The 17,443-nt window shown below is 37.8% G+C and overlaps 1 protein-coding gene across 4 annotated transcripts in view; it reads left to right on the forward strand.

Moving 5' to 3' along the window:
• COL12A1 (collagen type XII alpha 1 chain) overlaps positions 1-17,443 on the forward strand; it is a 118,448-nt gene that overhangs the window by 85,385 nt on the left and 15,620 nt on the right. For all 4 annotated transcript variants that reach the window (XM_007167998.2, XM_007168000.2, XM_007168001.3 and 1 more), the window contains 11 exons: positions 1,579-1,617; positions 1,716-1,854; positions 4,403-4,545; positions 4,863-4,972; positions 8,811-8,960; positions 10,718-10,795; positions 12,097-12,183; positions 13,719-13,772; positions 14,804-14,899; positions 16,101-16,154; positions 16,522-16,575. In XM_007167998.2, coding sequence (XP_007168060.2) covers positions 1,579-1,617; positions 1,716-1,854; positions 4,403-4,545; positions 4,863-4,972; positions 8,811-8,960; positions 10,718-10,795; positions 12,097-12,183; positions 13,719-13,772; positions 14,804-14,899; positions 16,101-16,154; positions 16,522-16,575 — 1,004 coding nt within the window. The remainder of the gene's footprint in view (positions 1-1,578; positions 1,618-1,715; positions 1,855-4,402; positions 4,546-4,862; positions 4,973-8,810; positions 8,961-10,717; positions 10,796-12,096; positions 12,184-13,718; positions 13,773-14,803; positions 14,900-16,100; positions 16,155-16,521; positions 16,576-17,443) is intronic.

The following is a 17,443-nucleotide window of genomic DNA, read 5'->3' on the forward strand; positions in this document are numbered from 1 at the left end:
TGCACTGTAGAAATTCACTTGGTTCCCACTTGTTTACTTGGGTGTAGATTTTTCATATTATACCGAGACCTCAAGCTCAACTCTTAAAATACAGTGAAGGACAAAAGGTTGATTATTTAAGTTGATTTGTTCCTCTTCTCCATCCATGAACTCTGATTCTTGGGGGGGTCTTAGATTATGGAGACAGTTGCGTGGCTGGTCCAGACCCCTGATCCCAGGCAGGGCTATGCTTTTTAAGTGTTCTGTTTTCCCCTATTAGACATTATATTGAGATCTCAGAACTCGGGTTAGAGGCGGCAGTAGTGAACAAACGTCAGTGGTTTCCGGTAAAACTTACGCTGAAGCTCAGAATGGAGTCGCACTGGTGCACGCGAGCAGGGAGCACCAGCTGCCCCTTCCATTTCACGAGGTCCTGGATGCAGCCCTCTGCTGCCCCAGCTCCAGGGCCCGGGGTGGGACCCCCTGCACTCCTGCCACCGTGAGGTTTGGTGGCCAGCGTGAGCCTCTGTGGCTTGGCAGAGAAGAGGACTGGGTGACGGCAAACTCCTCCTGCCCTTGCACAGATCTGAAGTTTCCTGGGAGAAAAGTTCTTTTATTTTAGATTTCTTTTTTTTTTTTTTCCACAACTCACACACACACACTGTATTTTATTTTTACAAGAGATAAATAGACTGACACCAAGCATTGTACATGGATGACCACAACAAAAGCAGCAATGATTGCAATTACCAAACACGAAATACACTCATACTATGTCATAATATTGACATTCGGTCCAGTAATCCTCCACTGTAACTGCTCCTTTACTTTGCGGTGAAAATTGATTTGTATATTTTTTGCCTCTGAGTCCTTGTGGGATTTTTTTTTTTTTATTCAAACAGAAAGTCACAAAAATTATAATCATCCTCATCAGTAAAAGTTCTTTAATCTATTGAAAAATATCCAAAAATTTCCCCCCTTTAATTCAATCTTACCATTCTTTTTTTTTTTTTTTTTAATTTATTTCTGGCAACGTTGGGTCTTCGTTACTGCACGCGGGCTTTCTCTAGTTGTGGCGAGCCGGGGCCACTCCTCGTTGTGGTGCGCGGCTTCTCATTGCGGTGGCTTCTCTTGTTGCAGAGCACGGGCTCTAGGGCGCATGGGCTTCGGTAGTTGTAGTACACGAGCTCAGTAGTTGTGGCTCGCAGGCTCAGCAGTTGCGGCGTACGGGCCCAGTTGCTCCGCGGCATGTGGGATCTTCCCAGACCAGGGCTCGAACTCGTGCCCCCCACATTGGCAGGCGGATTCTTAACCACTGCGCCACCAGGGAAGCCCCAACCTTACCATTCTTAAGAATATTGTAAAATTCCAGCTGGACTGGAGAATGTCCAGAAAATATGGTCACGCTGGTCAGTAGTATAATTTCACGTACACATGGAAAGTCTACACAAAATAACTTAGAAAAGGTTAGATTGATATGCTTTATAAACGAATGACCAGTTCTGTTACTTGATGTATGTACGCAGGTGCTTTCTGTGCATGTATAATGTTTGTATACCTTGTTGGCGAATCATACTTAAAGAACACTGTACTTTGCAGGTTGTCCTCTCATTTATTTGGATGGCTACACCTCACCAGGTAAGCGTTCATACTCGGGCTAATTTATTTCAGGATTTAAGCAATCAGATAATTAAAATGACCTCATTTCAATATATTTTTTTTTTTCTGATGTAAAGGTTTTAAGATGCTTGAAGCATACAACCTGACAGAAAAGAATTTTGCTTTTGTGCAAGGAGTCTCTTTGGAGTCAGGGTCTTTTCCCAGCTACTCATCTTACAGGCTTCAGAAGAACGCCTTTGTGCATCAGCCTACAGCGTGAGTGTGACAACAGGAGTTCTCTTTCTTACCACGGGCCAGATGCTTTTTTGAGGCTGGAATCTTTGCTGATGTCTTAGAACCCTGGTATTTTAGAATTGTCGGAAGAGCCCTATGGATGACCTGGTTTAGTTTCCTTAAGTACAGTTGGGTTAACTGTGTTCCATTGGGTCACATGGGAGACTAGGACTCAAGCTTGCTACTCTGAGACCCAAGAATCTCATCCTGTGTCTGCCATATGATGGATTACTGATCCTTTTGAATTTAAGTCTAGGATTATAGTTACGCTTCTTAAGAGAGGTTGTTTAAACAGGGAGGCAACTTCTTCTTTTGAACATTTCTCCCTTGGTGCAGAGGGCCTGGATGGAATCAGTGCAGAATGAGAAGAGGCATTCTTCCTAGTGTTTCCAACTCCAGAGGATGAAAGACTGCAGTGGTCTTGCTTGTCCATGATCTGTGATCTGACAGGCAGCACTTAGTTTTTATTGGCTGGTGCTCTGGCAATCTGTTGGGTAGCTCTAGATGTTGTTATTTTACGTGATGAAAGTTTGTACCTGGGTCCAATAACCAAAATATGTACTTTTTATTTATTAGAATGAAAACACTTGAATGTCGAAAAATATGTGTTTGGCATCTTATGGAGGGAAAAGAACAAGAAGAAATAGAGTTTTCCGAAACTTAGGACAGGGTCAGACAATGATGCCTGAAATTTGAAATGCTCTGAGAAAGCTGACGGAAAATTCAGAGTAAAACCAAAGCTCATTTCTTTTAAGGAAGCAGATTTTATTGTTGTAGTGTGACCACACTGTGAGTTCCTAACTCTTTTATGGCTAACCACACTGGTTCACAGTTTTAGGTTTGCCAGTGAACCTAAGTACCCAGCGTTTAACTCTGTCACCTCAAGATATGATTCCTACATTTTATGACAGCCCACTGTCCTCTTAAGATTCAGAACTTGTGGCTGAAAGAGGCATAAATGCAATTAAATAATTTTTTTCCTAATCACTCATTAACTAAAAAAGGAGAAAAATGGGCTAGGTGAGAAATGAATTAATATGGAGAAATTATTTTTAATGTGGAATATTATGAAGATGGTCAGTTTTTGGACATACAAAAGGCATCGTGTCAGCTTGCCCAGAACATATGCTTTAAGAAGTAGGGCATTACAGAGTATTGAGTAGAGCTCCCTGTGCTATACATATGGGAAAAGAATCTAAAAAAGAGTGGATATGTATATGTATAACTGATGCACTTTGCTGTACAGCAGAAAGTAGCACAACATTGTAAATCAACTATACTCTAATAAAAATAAAAATAAAAAAAGTAGGGCAGCGTTATATTCCAGAAGTACTAGCAGTGTGGTACTAGGACACGAAACCTCAAGAGACATTCTGTGCCCTCTGTCAAAATCCATGGAGGAGTTGCTTCTCTTCTGTCCAAGAGCTGATTTTTTTTTTTTAAACATCTTTATTGGAGTATAATTGCTTTACAGTGGTGTGTTAGTTTCTGCTGTATAACAAAGTGAATCAGCTATAGGTATACATATATCCCCATATCTCCTCCCTCTTGCATCTCCCTCCCACCCTCCCTATCCCACCCCTCTAGGTGGTCACAAAGCACCGAGTTGATCTCCCTGTGCTATGCGGCTGCTTCCCACTAGCTATCTATTTTACATTTGGTAGTGTATATATGTCAATGCTACTCTCTGACTTCGTCTCAGCTTACCCTTCCCCCTCCCCGTGTCCTCAAGTCCATTCCAAGAGCTGATTATTAAGCCCCTTTTCCTACCTTCAGGAAGAAAGTGCTATTAAATGGTCTCAGACAGAAAACCATTAATTCTGCTTCAGAGATTCCCCCAGAACAATGACTGACTCAACTCTAGAAGGGGGCCACATTTTACGTCTAACAGCCCTAGAGCCAAGAAACATTTCCTTTTAATTGAATCACATCCCTTTATCAGCACTAAATGTTTGCACATGTACATGGCCGTAAAATCTATTATTGGTTTTGTTTCGGGGAACATGTGACCTTCTGGAGATTATTTGATTTACTAGATTTTAAGGGAGGACTTGGGAAGTGTAAAAACTATTAGATATAGGGAGGGAGCAAGTAAAGCCTTAAGCCATCTTGCTTATGATCTCATACCCCTGATGTTGGAAATTAAATATATTTAGTAAGATTTACTCTCTTTAAATTACATCCCTAGATACAAGTTTTATCACCCTAAAATCATTATATAGTTTTATAATCATCTATGTGCTTAGAAAAAATGATTTATTAACAGTAGGATGAAAGACCATTTGGCAATTTCCCAGACTTTTGTGACTTTATCAGATTATAAATCATCTATTACTGCTTACATAATGGGTCTTTAGTGTTTGCTATTTTGAGGTCATTCTTAAATTTTTCCCCTTCTAATATGTAGCCAGATTATTATAAATGGCTTCTAATACTACTCATGATGAGATTCTAGCCCAAAGATTTAAAATATCCTCTTATTTCTGATGAGAAATCCTTATTAATTAATTAATTTTGTTTCATCCAACAGAGATCTACATCCCAATGGCCTCCCCCCTTCATATACGATTATATTACTATTCAGACTTCTCCCAGAAACTCCCAATGACCCTTTTGCAATTTGGCAGATCACAGACAGAGACCACAAACCACAAGTTGGGGTGATTGCAGATCGTAAGGATTATAATTTATCTTATTTTAAGGCACATGCATGCATATTTTTTATTATATTTTTCCTTTTCTCTTTCTTTAAGAACCTTCTGGATATATATATATATATATATATATATATATATATATATATATATTTACTTGATTATGCTTTTATGTTTAAAGTTTTAAAAATATATCAGTAAATATTTGAATTACATTTTATCTTAACTGAAATTATTAATTTTTTTAGAGAATTCTCCAACAAGAATTATTTGTTAATACTTTCAATATAGAGTGTCCATGCATTTGATTTAATAACAATTATGTGTTGATTACAGCTTCTAGCAAGACATTATCATTCTTTAACAAGGATACAAGGGGTGAGGTACAAACTGTTACGTTTGACACAGATGAAGTGAAGACATTATTCTATGGAAGTTTTCATAAGGTAAAAACGTAAGATTATAGATAAATAAATATTGATAGAAAAAAGTTATTTGTAGAAAAAAGTATATGACTTAAAATTTAAACTAATTTATTTCATTATTTATTAAAATGTCATGTTAAACTGGTGCAAACATAGCCATGTCTTTTAAAAACAATACCTTATTTCAAAGAATTTGATTAATTCAAAGAAGGAAATTTAAAATGATAATTCTATCTACCATGAGATAACTACTATGAACATTTCAATGTATTTTCAATGCTAATGTCTTTTCAGAATATGAGTCGTGTAGTATATATAATATTGTGTGCCCATTTTTCTACCTACCATTTTATTTTGAACCTTTATGTCATTTTGTTTCAAAAGCTTAAATTTGTGGATTGTATTTAATTGATCAAATTATTTATCCTTTTATAGAGAATAGTAAGCTGCTTCTGCCTGCTTGTTTATTGAAAAGTTACAAACATGCCAGTCCAAAAGTTATCATTAACTATCAAAATAATTAAGATAACTGTTTACTAAATTAACTTCTGCATGAACACATTTACAACTTCTCTAAAAAAATCTTATTAAAAGTTCTAAGATAAATTCTTAGGGGATTATCTATTCTTGATGATCTTAATTTTTTTAATCTCAACATCGAGGATAAATAGAAACTTGCTGTCAGAACAATTAACTTACAGATAAGAGTGCTGAAGTTGGCAGCATTAGAAATGAAAAGAACAGAAAAAAAAAAAAAAAAAAAAAAGAAATGAAAAGAACAGTCGAGGTTAGTAGTGGACTTTTTAATGGAATTTCTTCATCCACTGGATCAAGTTAACAGAAGGAAGACCACTTGTCGTGCAAGTGGTCTAAAATTTCCCCAGTATAGCACTCAGAAAGTTAGTCCCCATACACAGAAGACAAATATTTCTAGTTCAATGTGATTCTCAAGTGAAAATTGAAGAACTACCTTGTACTTGGGTAGATTTAGCTGAATTTCTTGCTGATTCTATTCCTGAGAATCTTGGCTTCTTTCCAGAATGTTTTTCTTATTCATGAATCAGATTCTTGGTGAGGATGGCAAGGGACTCTCTTCATGGGGCTTGGAGAGGCCTCAGTGTGCACATTAGTGAGAAGCAAAAAACAATGATGGAAAGACAGAGATCTCTGAGAATAAAGGTGTATTTGCTTAACAGTTTACAGACTGTCCTGGTAAAGTGCAGCAAAATAAATGCCTTATTGGGAAAGCAGATTCTAGACAAATATTACTGGCTTCAACTGCTCCTTGTCCGATAATAGATGTTGAATCTGGCAAAGTTCTTATGAACTTTTTTTTGGCTCATTGATACACCTATTAAACTTACACTTGAGTAACTTGCCCAAAAAGACTATTTTATTTTTCTTCCATACCCACTGAAGATATTAGAAATTCAGCCCTCTGTTAACCAACAGATAACCATTTAGGAACTATGATTAATAATATAACTATTATTAATTTCCAACTTTCATTGAATGCTTCATTTTACTTGAGCAAAATAAGGCAGTATTTTGAAGATGTCAAGAGTGACAGTCATTAATTATTGCAAATCAAGATAATTATTTTTTGACATTCCCTTTTAATTTGGCTTTATAGAGAGAGGTATTTGTATTCTTAGGTTTTACATAATGCCTCTTCTTTCCTGTTCTCACAAGCGTTCTTTTCTCCTCAAATTCTCTACCTTCTTTTTTCATAATGTCTTTCTTTGTTTTTTAGTTCCTCCTCTACTTTTTCATTATGCTGTTTTCCCTCCTTCATTTCCCCACACCGTTCTTCTAACCTACTCTCATTTATCCTGTCTATTCAAGTACCAAGTGCAATCACTATTGGCTACTTACATTCCACTGATCCAAAGATTCGAACACTCCTCTCTCATTTTCCATGTAATTTGGGCACTGAAGTTCTTCAGTCCTTGAGATAAGAACAAGTAGTTCTCTGATAGCAGCAAATTAGTGAGAATAACATACACGGGGCTCTTGGGAGAGAGGGGATAGCTTAAGTAAGGAATGGCAGACAACTACTGCTTCAGGAGAATTCTCTTGAAGCGTTTTCTATGTCTCCATCCTGTTGTAACAGATGACATAGATTCAAGAGAGAGATTTCTAATGAGACAAAGAAGTGGAATAGATGACAAATAAGGTTTTAGGGAATGGGAGACCTTGGGAAGGGTGATGAGTTTACAAGGGTGTTCCTATTTCTTTCTACTGGTCTGTGACCAACAATGCTTCCCAGCTGGGAAAGAGCCCCTAAATACTTGGGACAATGGTCTCCAGATAAAAGCCACTCTGAAATGTAATTATGCATGTGATTAAAATGCAATGAAACACACTGAAGAGATTGTAGCAAAATATATTTTTAGCATGTGTTTCTTTCTGGTTAGCATTGAATGACAAGTGTATTTGGAATAATTTTGTTTCAAAAATTGAAAGTTTTGATTTTGAAATAATTTTTCTGGATACTATGATTTTTCAAATAGTTTGTGAATGTTTGCTTCTGAGATTGTTCATATAAGAGCCAACAAATAAGTTTTAGTTCTTATTAGATAATAAATATCTTGGGAATGTTTGTATGGTGTTCTTCTTGAATTCAGGATTAGATGATTGCCCTAGGGGTATTTAAAATTATTTTTAGTAAGCCATGTATCACTTTTATATAAAAGCAATATATAATTCATACTTACCACTTATAGATGCACTAAATTAGTGTTTTGGTGGTGATTCTATGCGGAAAAAATATTTACTGCTTAAAAAAATCTCTAGAGATTGTCCTTATGCTTATTTACTCAAAGCATTTAAGGGAATTTCTGTTCCTTAACTTGGAGCCAAACTTTTCAAAGTAATCATCATGGGCTTACTTGAGTATTTGGGCTGTGATAAGTGGAAACTATGAGCATAACTATAAAGTCAAAGATTACCCGCAGCCATTCTTTACATGACTGAAATACAGATGTTTTCTTAATTATCTGTACTCACAGATTTTTTAAGATTCTGAGTGTCTTCAATATCAGATAAAAAATAAATCAACAAGATTATTTTCTGTTAAGGAAATTGAATCTTGAATCTATTGATTTCTAGAGCTGAATCTCTGTAAAAGACACGTGCTAGCTCTTTCCTATGTTCGGTATCTACATGGTGTGTAAGATCTTTTTGGCAGGGATTAGGGATAACGGATTAAAAATTGAATTTAGCAAAATCAGTGGAAGACATTCAAGGCTCCTTTGTCCTGAGTATAATAATGTATTAATGATTTATTAACTTATATTTGAATAGTTCATTTTTTGTAATTTATTCTTAAATACTTACTATAAAGTATTGGCTCTGTTCCCTGTGTTGTACAATATATCCTTGTAGCTTATTTTATACATAATAGTTTATACCTCTTAGTCCCCTACCCCTATTTTGCTGCATCCCTCCCTGCCCCTCTGCTTCCCTCTCCCCACTGGTAACCACTAGTTCGTTCTCTATATCTGTGGGTCTGCTTCTTTTCTGAATAGCTCTCTATAGTTTCCAGAAGCATCTCATCTACTACAATATCTCTGGCCATCTCAGGAAGAGTACAGAGTGGGGAAAATAAGAAATTATGCAAGTGTATAATAGCTGAAGGAAACTGAGACCCAGAAAGATTAAGTGGTTCATTTAATTTGATGCTGTTAATAAATGACATTGACACTGCAACCTCGTGCTTGGATTTTTAGTCCAAGCCTCTTGACTTGGGACGAGAATAGCTTTAAGAACACATTTTTTTAAAACTGTGATCTGAAATTTGTAGAAGCCAGATTGTTCTGGGTAGAAATTTTGTAATGGAAACAAATGATCTTTTTAGGTTCATATCGTAGTGACCTCAAAAAGTGTTAAGATTTACATTGACTGCTATGAAATTATAGAGAAGGACATCAAGGAAGCTGGAAATATCACAACTGATGGTTATGAAATTCTTGGAAAACTACTTAAAGGGGAGCGGAAATCAGCCACAGTAAGTAACACATTTTTATTTTTCTTGGTATCTTGTATTAAGATTGAAATGACATTTAAAACAGTAATCAGTGAGGTTTTTTTCCTTAGTGAGTTTTAAATTGTTTTATTTCTTGGTTAGATTGAAACGCTGGAAAAGTTACACTGAGAAAATATGCTACTGACAAAACATGATAATGTGCTTTACTGCTAGGAACAAATTAAGTTGTTAAGGCACAAGAGAGCATCATGTAGTCGACTTGAAACTGAATCAGACTGGAGAGTACAACACAAATAGTTGCCAGGATCATCAGTGAAATCTAAACTAATTCATTTTTTGTTCTTCAAAGGTAGTAACTGTTAATAAAAATTTGTGCGCTCAGGACACTACGCATTTGTGGACACTGGCTGTGACCGTCACAGACTTGCTCTCCCCTCACTGGGTCACATCCGCTTCAGAAGGAAGATGAGTGTAGTCGGTCGGCCACCTCACTCACAAGTGTCACTGGCTCAAGTCGGAGGCGGGGGCTTGCCAACCCTTTTACAACGCTATTTAGTAGTAAAATTTTAAACATAAGGTTTTTACTGTACCAGGCTAATTAAGTTCATGTTAGATGTCGACCAATAATAACATTGTTCTAAAAGCAAGACTAATATCCTTGGCTTCTATTATTTTTAAAATTGCATTTACTGAATGTAGCTTTCTTCCATGGACAGGATTTTCTTCTTCTTGATTCAAAAGTGAAATTTTTATTCCACAATGTAGAACCAAAGAGTGCAAATTTAATATAATTGGGATTAAAATCATTTATTGAATATTGGATTTGATATTTAAATAGAACAAGTACATTAGGTTTATAAAAGAATGGCTGTAGCTAAACAATCTTTTCTATCAAAAGAGCTCTATTTCTAGCTAAGAAAGATAGAAAATATATATTATATTGAAATAGTTAAGCTGAAGGTAATCATAAAATTATCAGTTAGCCCCTAGGTAAGAATTTATGAAAAGAAGGGCATCAATTTTAGAATAAATGAGGAATATTTTTTTTAATGTTACTTTTCTGCAAGCATGGACCCTTAAAAGTTGATTTAAATGTGTGTAGTCTTCAAATTCTGAATTAAATATTCTTTTTTTTTCTTTTTTTTTTAATTAATAGACTTTTACTTTTTTTTTTAAGTATTTGTTTATTTATTTATTTATGGCTGTGTTGGGTCTTCGTTTCTGTGCGAGGGCTTTCTCTAGTTGCGGCAAGCGGGGGCCACTCTTCATCGCGGCGCGCGGGCCTCTCACTGTCGCGGCCTCTCTTGTTGCGGACGGAGCACAGGCTCCAGACGCGCAGGCTCAGTAGTTGTGGCTCACGGGCCCAGTTGCTCCGCGGCATGTGGGATCTTCCCAGACCAGGGCTCGAACCCGTGTCCCCTGCATTGGCAGGCAGACTCTCAACCACTGCGCCACCAGGGAAGCCCTAAATACATTCTTAATTTTTAAGTAAATAAAGAAATTAATGTTTTTTTAAAAAACCCAAAACTCAATCAAACATTTCATTTTAGCCAAGGAAGTGGATCAAAAGTGGGAAAATCACGTATGCATTTTGCTTTACTGTCGCTTTCTCTCAGGCATAGGTTTTTCTGTTCTTACGAAGTAAGGATCACATTGCTTTCATTGCCTGTTCCCTCCAGAGAGTCTCTGTGAGAAGTTGGCAGGGGTTAAAATGTGGAAATGTTAATATGAAATGTTTTCACGCATCTTTAGCTCATGTTGCTGTTGCTTGTTTGTAGTTCCAAATCCAGGATTTTGATATCGTCTGCAGTCCAGTGTGGACCAGTAGAGACAGATGCTGTGATATTCCGTCCAGGGTAAGTAAAACAGAATGGAATTCTGTGGCGGTGTGAATAGTCCCCGAGGAATAAGGGATGTGGGCGTGGATGGCTTGGGAGAGGAAGTACCCTCTGCGGTTGCATCTCCAGGATGGAACCAGGGACACGCAAGGTGTGTGTGTGCTCGTCAGTGATCACAGCTCAGGCTGGGGACCCCTCCCTCGAAAGTCCAGAATGTAGAGAACCACAGCTGGAAGTTCTCCCTGCCAGCCAAGGTGGTTATGCATAGTCAGAAAAGTCCAGCTTAATCAGTGTGTTTGGTAAACCCACTTATTGCAGAGTCCTTCCTATTGCTTGTAAAATACCAGCATGTTACAGGATAAGCCATCGCCTCTCTGGATATCTAAGTAGAAATAACCATATTTCTTTTCGAGATGATGGCTTTCACCCACAGTATCTGTGTAGGTTGTAATAATTACAAAGGTGAATGCTGATGATGGATTTGAAGCTTTAGGTGAACGGTGAGCTACACGTACCCATAGGATGTGTGAGCGTTATTTATTCAACAGATACTTACTGAGCACCTGTTGTAAGCCAGGCGCTATCCTATGTGCCGGGGTTACAGCAGTGAGAGGGAATATTCTAGTGAAAGGCAGGGGGACAGGAGGAATGAACAAGTAGGTATACACTACGTTACAGAGTGAAAAGTCCTTGCGTGAGAACACACCAGGGTACAGGGAGAGATAGGCAGGTGAGTGCCCTCAGCCGTCAGTGATAAGGGGAGATTTAAGCAGAGACCTGAGTGAAGTGAGAGGACAAACAATGTGGATAACGGAGAGAGAGCCTTCCAGCCAGAGGGGACCGTAAGTGCAAAGGCCCTGAGGCGGCAAGGTGCCCTAAACATCTGAGAAGTGTGAAGTGGATGAGGGGGGGCTGGGGCAGAGTGAAGGGCAGTGGGAGGGGTGTGGCAGCACATGTAAGCCCCTGTAGGCCTGGAAAGGATTTCAGATTTTGTTCTGAAGGGAATGGGCCTCCATATCTGAGATACTCAGCCTTTCTCTAACACCAGACTAGAGAAAATTGGATTAAATTACCAATGGTCTTGATGATAGTTTTGTAAACCTATTTTTGTTGTGTGAGGTTTCCTAAAGCAAAACATAAAATAAAGACATTAAGGAGCAAAGCAAGATTCAACATAAGACTGTTTGTAATCATAGCTAAAAATTATTTCTTCAAGTTGGGAAATAGATTCCCTTGTGTATATAAGATAAGTGGGCGTGGGGGATGGGAAGCTGTTTTTACCATCAATTCATAGATAAATATTCTTTTCAAAATTTCAGAGAGATGAAGCCAAATGCCCCAGTCTTCCAAATGCTTGCACGTGTACACAGGACAGCATTGGACCTCCAGGACCACCAGGCCCTGCGGTAAGGAAACAAATAGCTCCTCTAGTTTTTCCTGTTAAATCTTGGGCATGATCACCCTTTGGCTGGTATGTCATGCATAAGAAGCTTCCAGCCACTGGTGTGTTCTAGGACAGAACAAGCTGCGTTGCACACCATTTTTGTAGCATGTTTCGAGATCTGAAATGGAGTAAATCAAGAAGAAGATTTGAACACATTTGAACACATTTCTCTAGCCACACATCGAATGCTATCGGCTAGCATTCAAGAGCGTTTCTCTTAAAGATATGAATTTGGGTTTCTCTCCGTAATCACTTGATTTTGAAAATTCCTTCATTTCCTGACGCTTCTCATACGTATGTTATGGAGCCATGGTTGAGAGACTGGCCCAACAACAACTTGTTTAGAACCCAGGATATGTGTATGTTATTAGCAAACATATCATAGAATAACATAGAGGATAATTTACATATGTGATGATATCATAAACTCTGGGTGAAAGTGTGGGTGTTAGGAATAACTTGAGTGAGAAGACTGACCAGGTCTATTCATGGGTGGAGGGGAGACCAAGAAAATGCAATGCAAAACACTGAAGAGGACACTGATATGTCTCGTTAATCAATGCGGACTCCCCGATTTAGTCAATCTAACATCTGACCTGGGCTGGTTTTTCAGAATGGAAGTGATTACCTTTAAGCTCTATTGAACTCTTTTAAGAAAATGGTTAATTAACATACGAACAGTTCAGAGAGCCTCAGAACACCAGATTTTACTATACATGGGTCATAGCAAATAATGTAAATTGATTTTAAGTTAATTACAAACCAGCTCCTTGTATACGGAATCAAAATGTCTCTGGAATTACCAGTGGTCCTGATGATGGTTTTGTAAACATAGTTTTGTGATGTGAGTTTTCCTAAAGCAAAACATGAAATGAAGATATTAAAGAGCAAAGCAAGATTCAACATAAGACTATTTGCAATTAACAGTGACTTACCTGATTTATATTTGTAATCATAAAATTATATGCTGGATGTGACTCAGATGTTCTTGAGAAGTAGGGATTTTTTCTCCTCTAATTGTATAACATTGTTGGATATCACTATCATGTTTATTTCGTCTTTGTTCAGTGATCTCTGAATTCCTGTTACTAAACTACACGTTCTGAGATTTTGAGAGATTCTTCTTTTTGCATATTATTTTCCCTGAAGAATGCATTCATATGATTCCAAAACAGATTTTTCTCCTTAAAAATACTTAACTATAGTATTTAAATAATGCTTGTTTTTTTCCCAGTAAACCTCAAATTTTCAAATAAACTTCAAAATTTGCTAACAATTAAGAAATGTTCAGAACGTAAAAATGAGAGCCTTAGAATGTACAAAGTTTTGAAATTCTCTTTCCCCACACGTTTGTAGGATATAAAGTATTTACTTCCATATTTCATAAATAACTGTATTGTCTGGAGAATGCACTGCTTCTCGAAGCAATTTTTCTATATCAACTTCTTCCTGCTTTCCTGTGTTCACTCTAAAATATGCTCTTACTTTGTATTTTAGGGAGGACCTGGTGCTAAAGGTCCCAGAGGTGAAAGAGGTATCAGCGGGGCAATTGTAAGTATATTTTAGAGTGCATTTTTATTTTCACCTGTATGTTGAAGTCCGGTTATTCAAATTTCCACTCACGGGGTATGTGACCTTGAGCAAGTTGCTTCAAGTTTAGTGTGCCTTAGGCAATATAATTATCTCTGTCTTGTCTCTGGGTGTCAAAATGATGGATTAGGCCAGCCAGATAAAGAATGTACCGGGCATCTCACTGATGTAGGACTCGCACATGGGAAATCTGCAGAAGCACCTAAGGGCTCTGCTGTCACATGGGGAAGCAGAGCGGGTGACCTGGCCATCAGTTGGAAGACCCCACAGGGAGCAGAGTCCTGCTGGGACAGTTCACCTGTCTCAGAGAAATAGCTGAGCAGCAACATGTGTGTTCATGGCAGGTCACCAGCCCCTTCTACCGGTTCCATACTGGTCTCCATAAGACAACTGAAGCTTCTTAGGGGAATATATTATGAAGATGATGTGTAGTTTTTGTCCTACTATCACTAATGATAAGCTAACCCAGTTAGGAAAGTGAGGCTGGGGTGCTGACCCAGGTCTGTCTGACTCCAAGTTTGTGCCTTTTCCACCTAGGCGCACTGCAAAGAAGCTCCAGCATAGAGTGAACCTATCTGCTCTTTCCTCGCTTGATTTATACATACGTTAGTCCCGAAATAAGCCCAAGTCTAAGAGAAATCAGGACGAGCTTAAGATAAATCAAATCCAGTGAATTTTGAGCTTTGATCTCTGAATGAATCTAGGACTATAAATATGTGAATATATTATATTCAATGTATTTTACTTCTTTTAGAAACCTACTTTTAATAGGAATTTTGGAAATATAAGTGCTCTTGGGAATTTATTGTACTTTCCAGTTGTTCTTTTAATGACTAGCAAAGGGAAGAAAGGAATGGCATTAAATGTTTTTATAGATGGATAGATTTGTAAAATGTTTGCCAAGATTATACGATTGGTGTCTTAGAGTTATGCAGACAGGCACTGGAAGGGCATTCCATGACTTTGTGCCTGTTTCTCTCCTGTGTATTTAGGGTCCCCCTGGTGCTCGTGGAGATACAGGTCCTCCTGGTCCCCAGGGTCCTCCAGGCCCCCAGGGACCCAACGGCCTCTCTATTCCAGGAGAACAAGTAAGCACAAAGGCTTTCTGTATGAAATGAGGATGGTGGATTAACGCTGAGTTTAATGGGAACATTTTTTTATTCTATTTCTCCAAACTCAAATGTTTTCTAAGAGAACTCAACAAATTTTAGTCATTGAGGTGACTTCCTATGACTGTAATTTCAGATATGTAAATAGTGTATGTAATAATATGTAACTGTGTAGGAAAAATTGTTGCTAATTATTTGACCTTCAAAAAATTTTTTTACTAAGTAATGCAAATATCCTTCAACATCCTGAAAGCTTTGATACTGCTTTGAGTCTGTGGCAGCCCCGGGGGTCCTTTTCTAATGTTTATGACTTCAAGGCAAGCTTGCATTATTTATCTACGTCATTACTTCTATAAAAATTTTTAATAAAATGTTTACCTTTTGTTCCAAATGCTAATCTGAACTCATAAAGAGGTGTTTTATCTTTAAAGGCTCATATTTTATTTAACTACTTTTTTCTATACTTTAAAACATACAGTAAATGAATAAGAATACGGATAATTTCATAGTTTTAAGTTTAGTTCTAAACTCCTTTTTAAAGATGCCATAATAGAAGATGCATACATTTTTTTGGCATTTAGAGAAAAAACAATCTGTATCAGATATCACTAGAAATGAAACATTTGAAGGACTAAGACTTTTTCACTCAAAAGGGTTGAATGCATCTACTTTTAGCTTCTTATGTCCAAAAGGGAGTTTTAGGGGCTTTTACCTTTTCTTATTATTACTACTAAATGAAGTTTATCAGCTTTAATTAATTCAGATTTGCCTGTGTAACAAGTGTCTTCTAGCATGTAGTTACAAAGACCAAAATTATGTTACAATGTTTCATTGAATATCTATTAAAATTAGCACCAAATGAAATATATTAAATACAAAACAGTTTTCCCTTCAACTTTTATTTCTATGAAAATCCCTATGTTAAATTAGGTTCTTTCAAAGGAGACATATTATCCCATGATTATATAAAATTATCCCATAACATGATAAGTGGAAATTATAACAGCATTTGTAGTTTAAAAAGTGAACATCAGTCCCCCAAATAATTTATTCACCTCCCTTCACAAATATGCTTCATTGGATTTATGAAGTGACGAGATTTCAGGAATGGCTCACGTCTTTCCTTTTCTCTTAATTTCTGTAAAACACCTGAGACCTGTTTTCCCGCTGCTTGCTCCAGGGTCGCCAGGGCATGAAGGGAGATGCTGGAGAGCCGGGACTTCCAGGCCGGACGGTGAGTTCTTCTTCACGCTGCCTTTTCTTTTCTTGTCGAGTGTTATTTGCAAAGTTGCCCTTGTAGTGCCTCAAAAGGTGAACCAAGGTTAAGCAGCAAAGCAGGAGCCTGGCCGTGCGCTGCACATCATTTCCATTCCGTTGCCTGGTCTTAGTCTTCAAGCTTGCGCTGTTCAGTCAGGTCTGGGCTTGTTGACTGAGCGAGCATCTTGCTCTTGGGCTGGCACTGGGCTTGGTTCTGAGTTTCTGTTTCCTTTCAGAGCCCCCTGCATTTTTTTTTCCCAAACATCTTAGAGAATAACACAAATTCGTTTTCTCACACAAGAAGTTAATTACAGTGTCTCACTTGTTTGTTTCCTTTTGTGTAGGGAACCCCAGGATTACCTGGCCCACCAGGACCAATGGGCCCTCCGGGAGACAGAGTAAGTTTTCTTGGGCAGGCTGTAATGATGTTGGAAATGATATCACATTGTTGCCTATTAATTAAGAACCCCCCATAAGTCAATTTGCATGGCTGGAAATGCAGAGTTCACATATCCCATGGGAGGCAGAAAAGCTAATATCAGCGGACCAACCGATACCAGGTCCATCTCGAGGTCTATGGAACAAAATGGTGGGACTTCAAATGAGGTGTCAGAATTTTAATTTTGGAAACATTTTTTATTTTATCATATTTGGAAAAACAAGTCTCTAAAAGGAATTTTGGTTCATTGGAAAGAGATTCAAGAATTCTAGCAAATTGCTTTGAACCCTAAAATTAAAGTCTTTGTTATGAGGCATCTTTTACGTAACTCTAAGAATAGTCTTGATTTCCGTGGCACTTTCTAGGCAGTCAGGGACATCGTTTCTACACCTTTAGAACCCAGATACCCCCTGTAGGCCTCTGTGATGGAAAGCCGACTGGAACTTAGTAGGGATTTTGCTCATTTGTGGCAGATTTCAGGTTTGCTCTTGACTTAGGATGAAATCAGTGCAGGAGACCCTATTTTTTCTGGGACAAGTAAATGAGAAGCACAGTGAACATGGCTTCTGTGCTCTAATCCAGTGTTATAGAAACATTTGGTTTCATAGGAGACGATGAATTCTTTAATAAAATATTTTAGAGTTGCTCAGAACCAAGGCACTAATGACTTTTCAGCATCTTCTGGCTCAGACCACAGTCTGAGAGTTTTCTGTATTCTGACTAATCAAGTTAAAACACAGGACCAGCAGCAGGATCTGAGAGGGCCAGGGCCGTAATAGCTGCCACTAAAGGCATGGCTTTGTTACCCTTAACACCTCCGAGACATC

This window comes from Balaenoptera acutorostrata, chromosome 14, assembly GCF_949987535.1.
Source record: "Balaenoptera acutorostrata chromosome 14, mBalAcu1.1, whole genome shotgun sequence".
NCBI classification, from domain to species: domain Eukaryota; kingdom Metazoa; phylum Chordata; class Mammalia; order Artiodactyla; family Balaenopteridae; genus Balaenoptera; species Balaenoptera acutorostrata.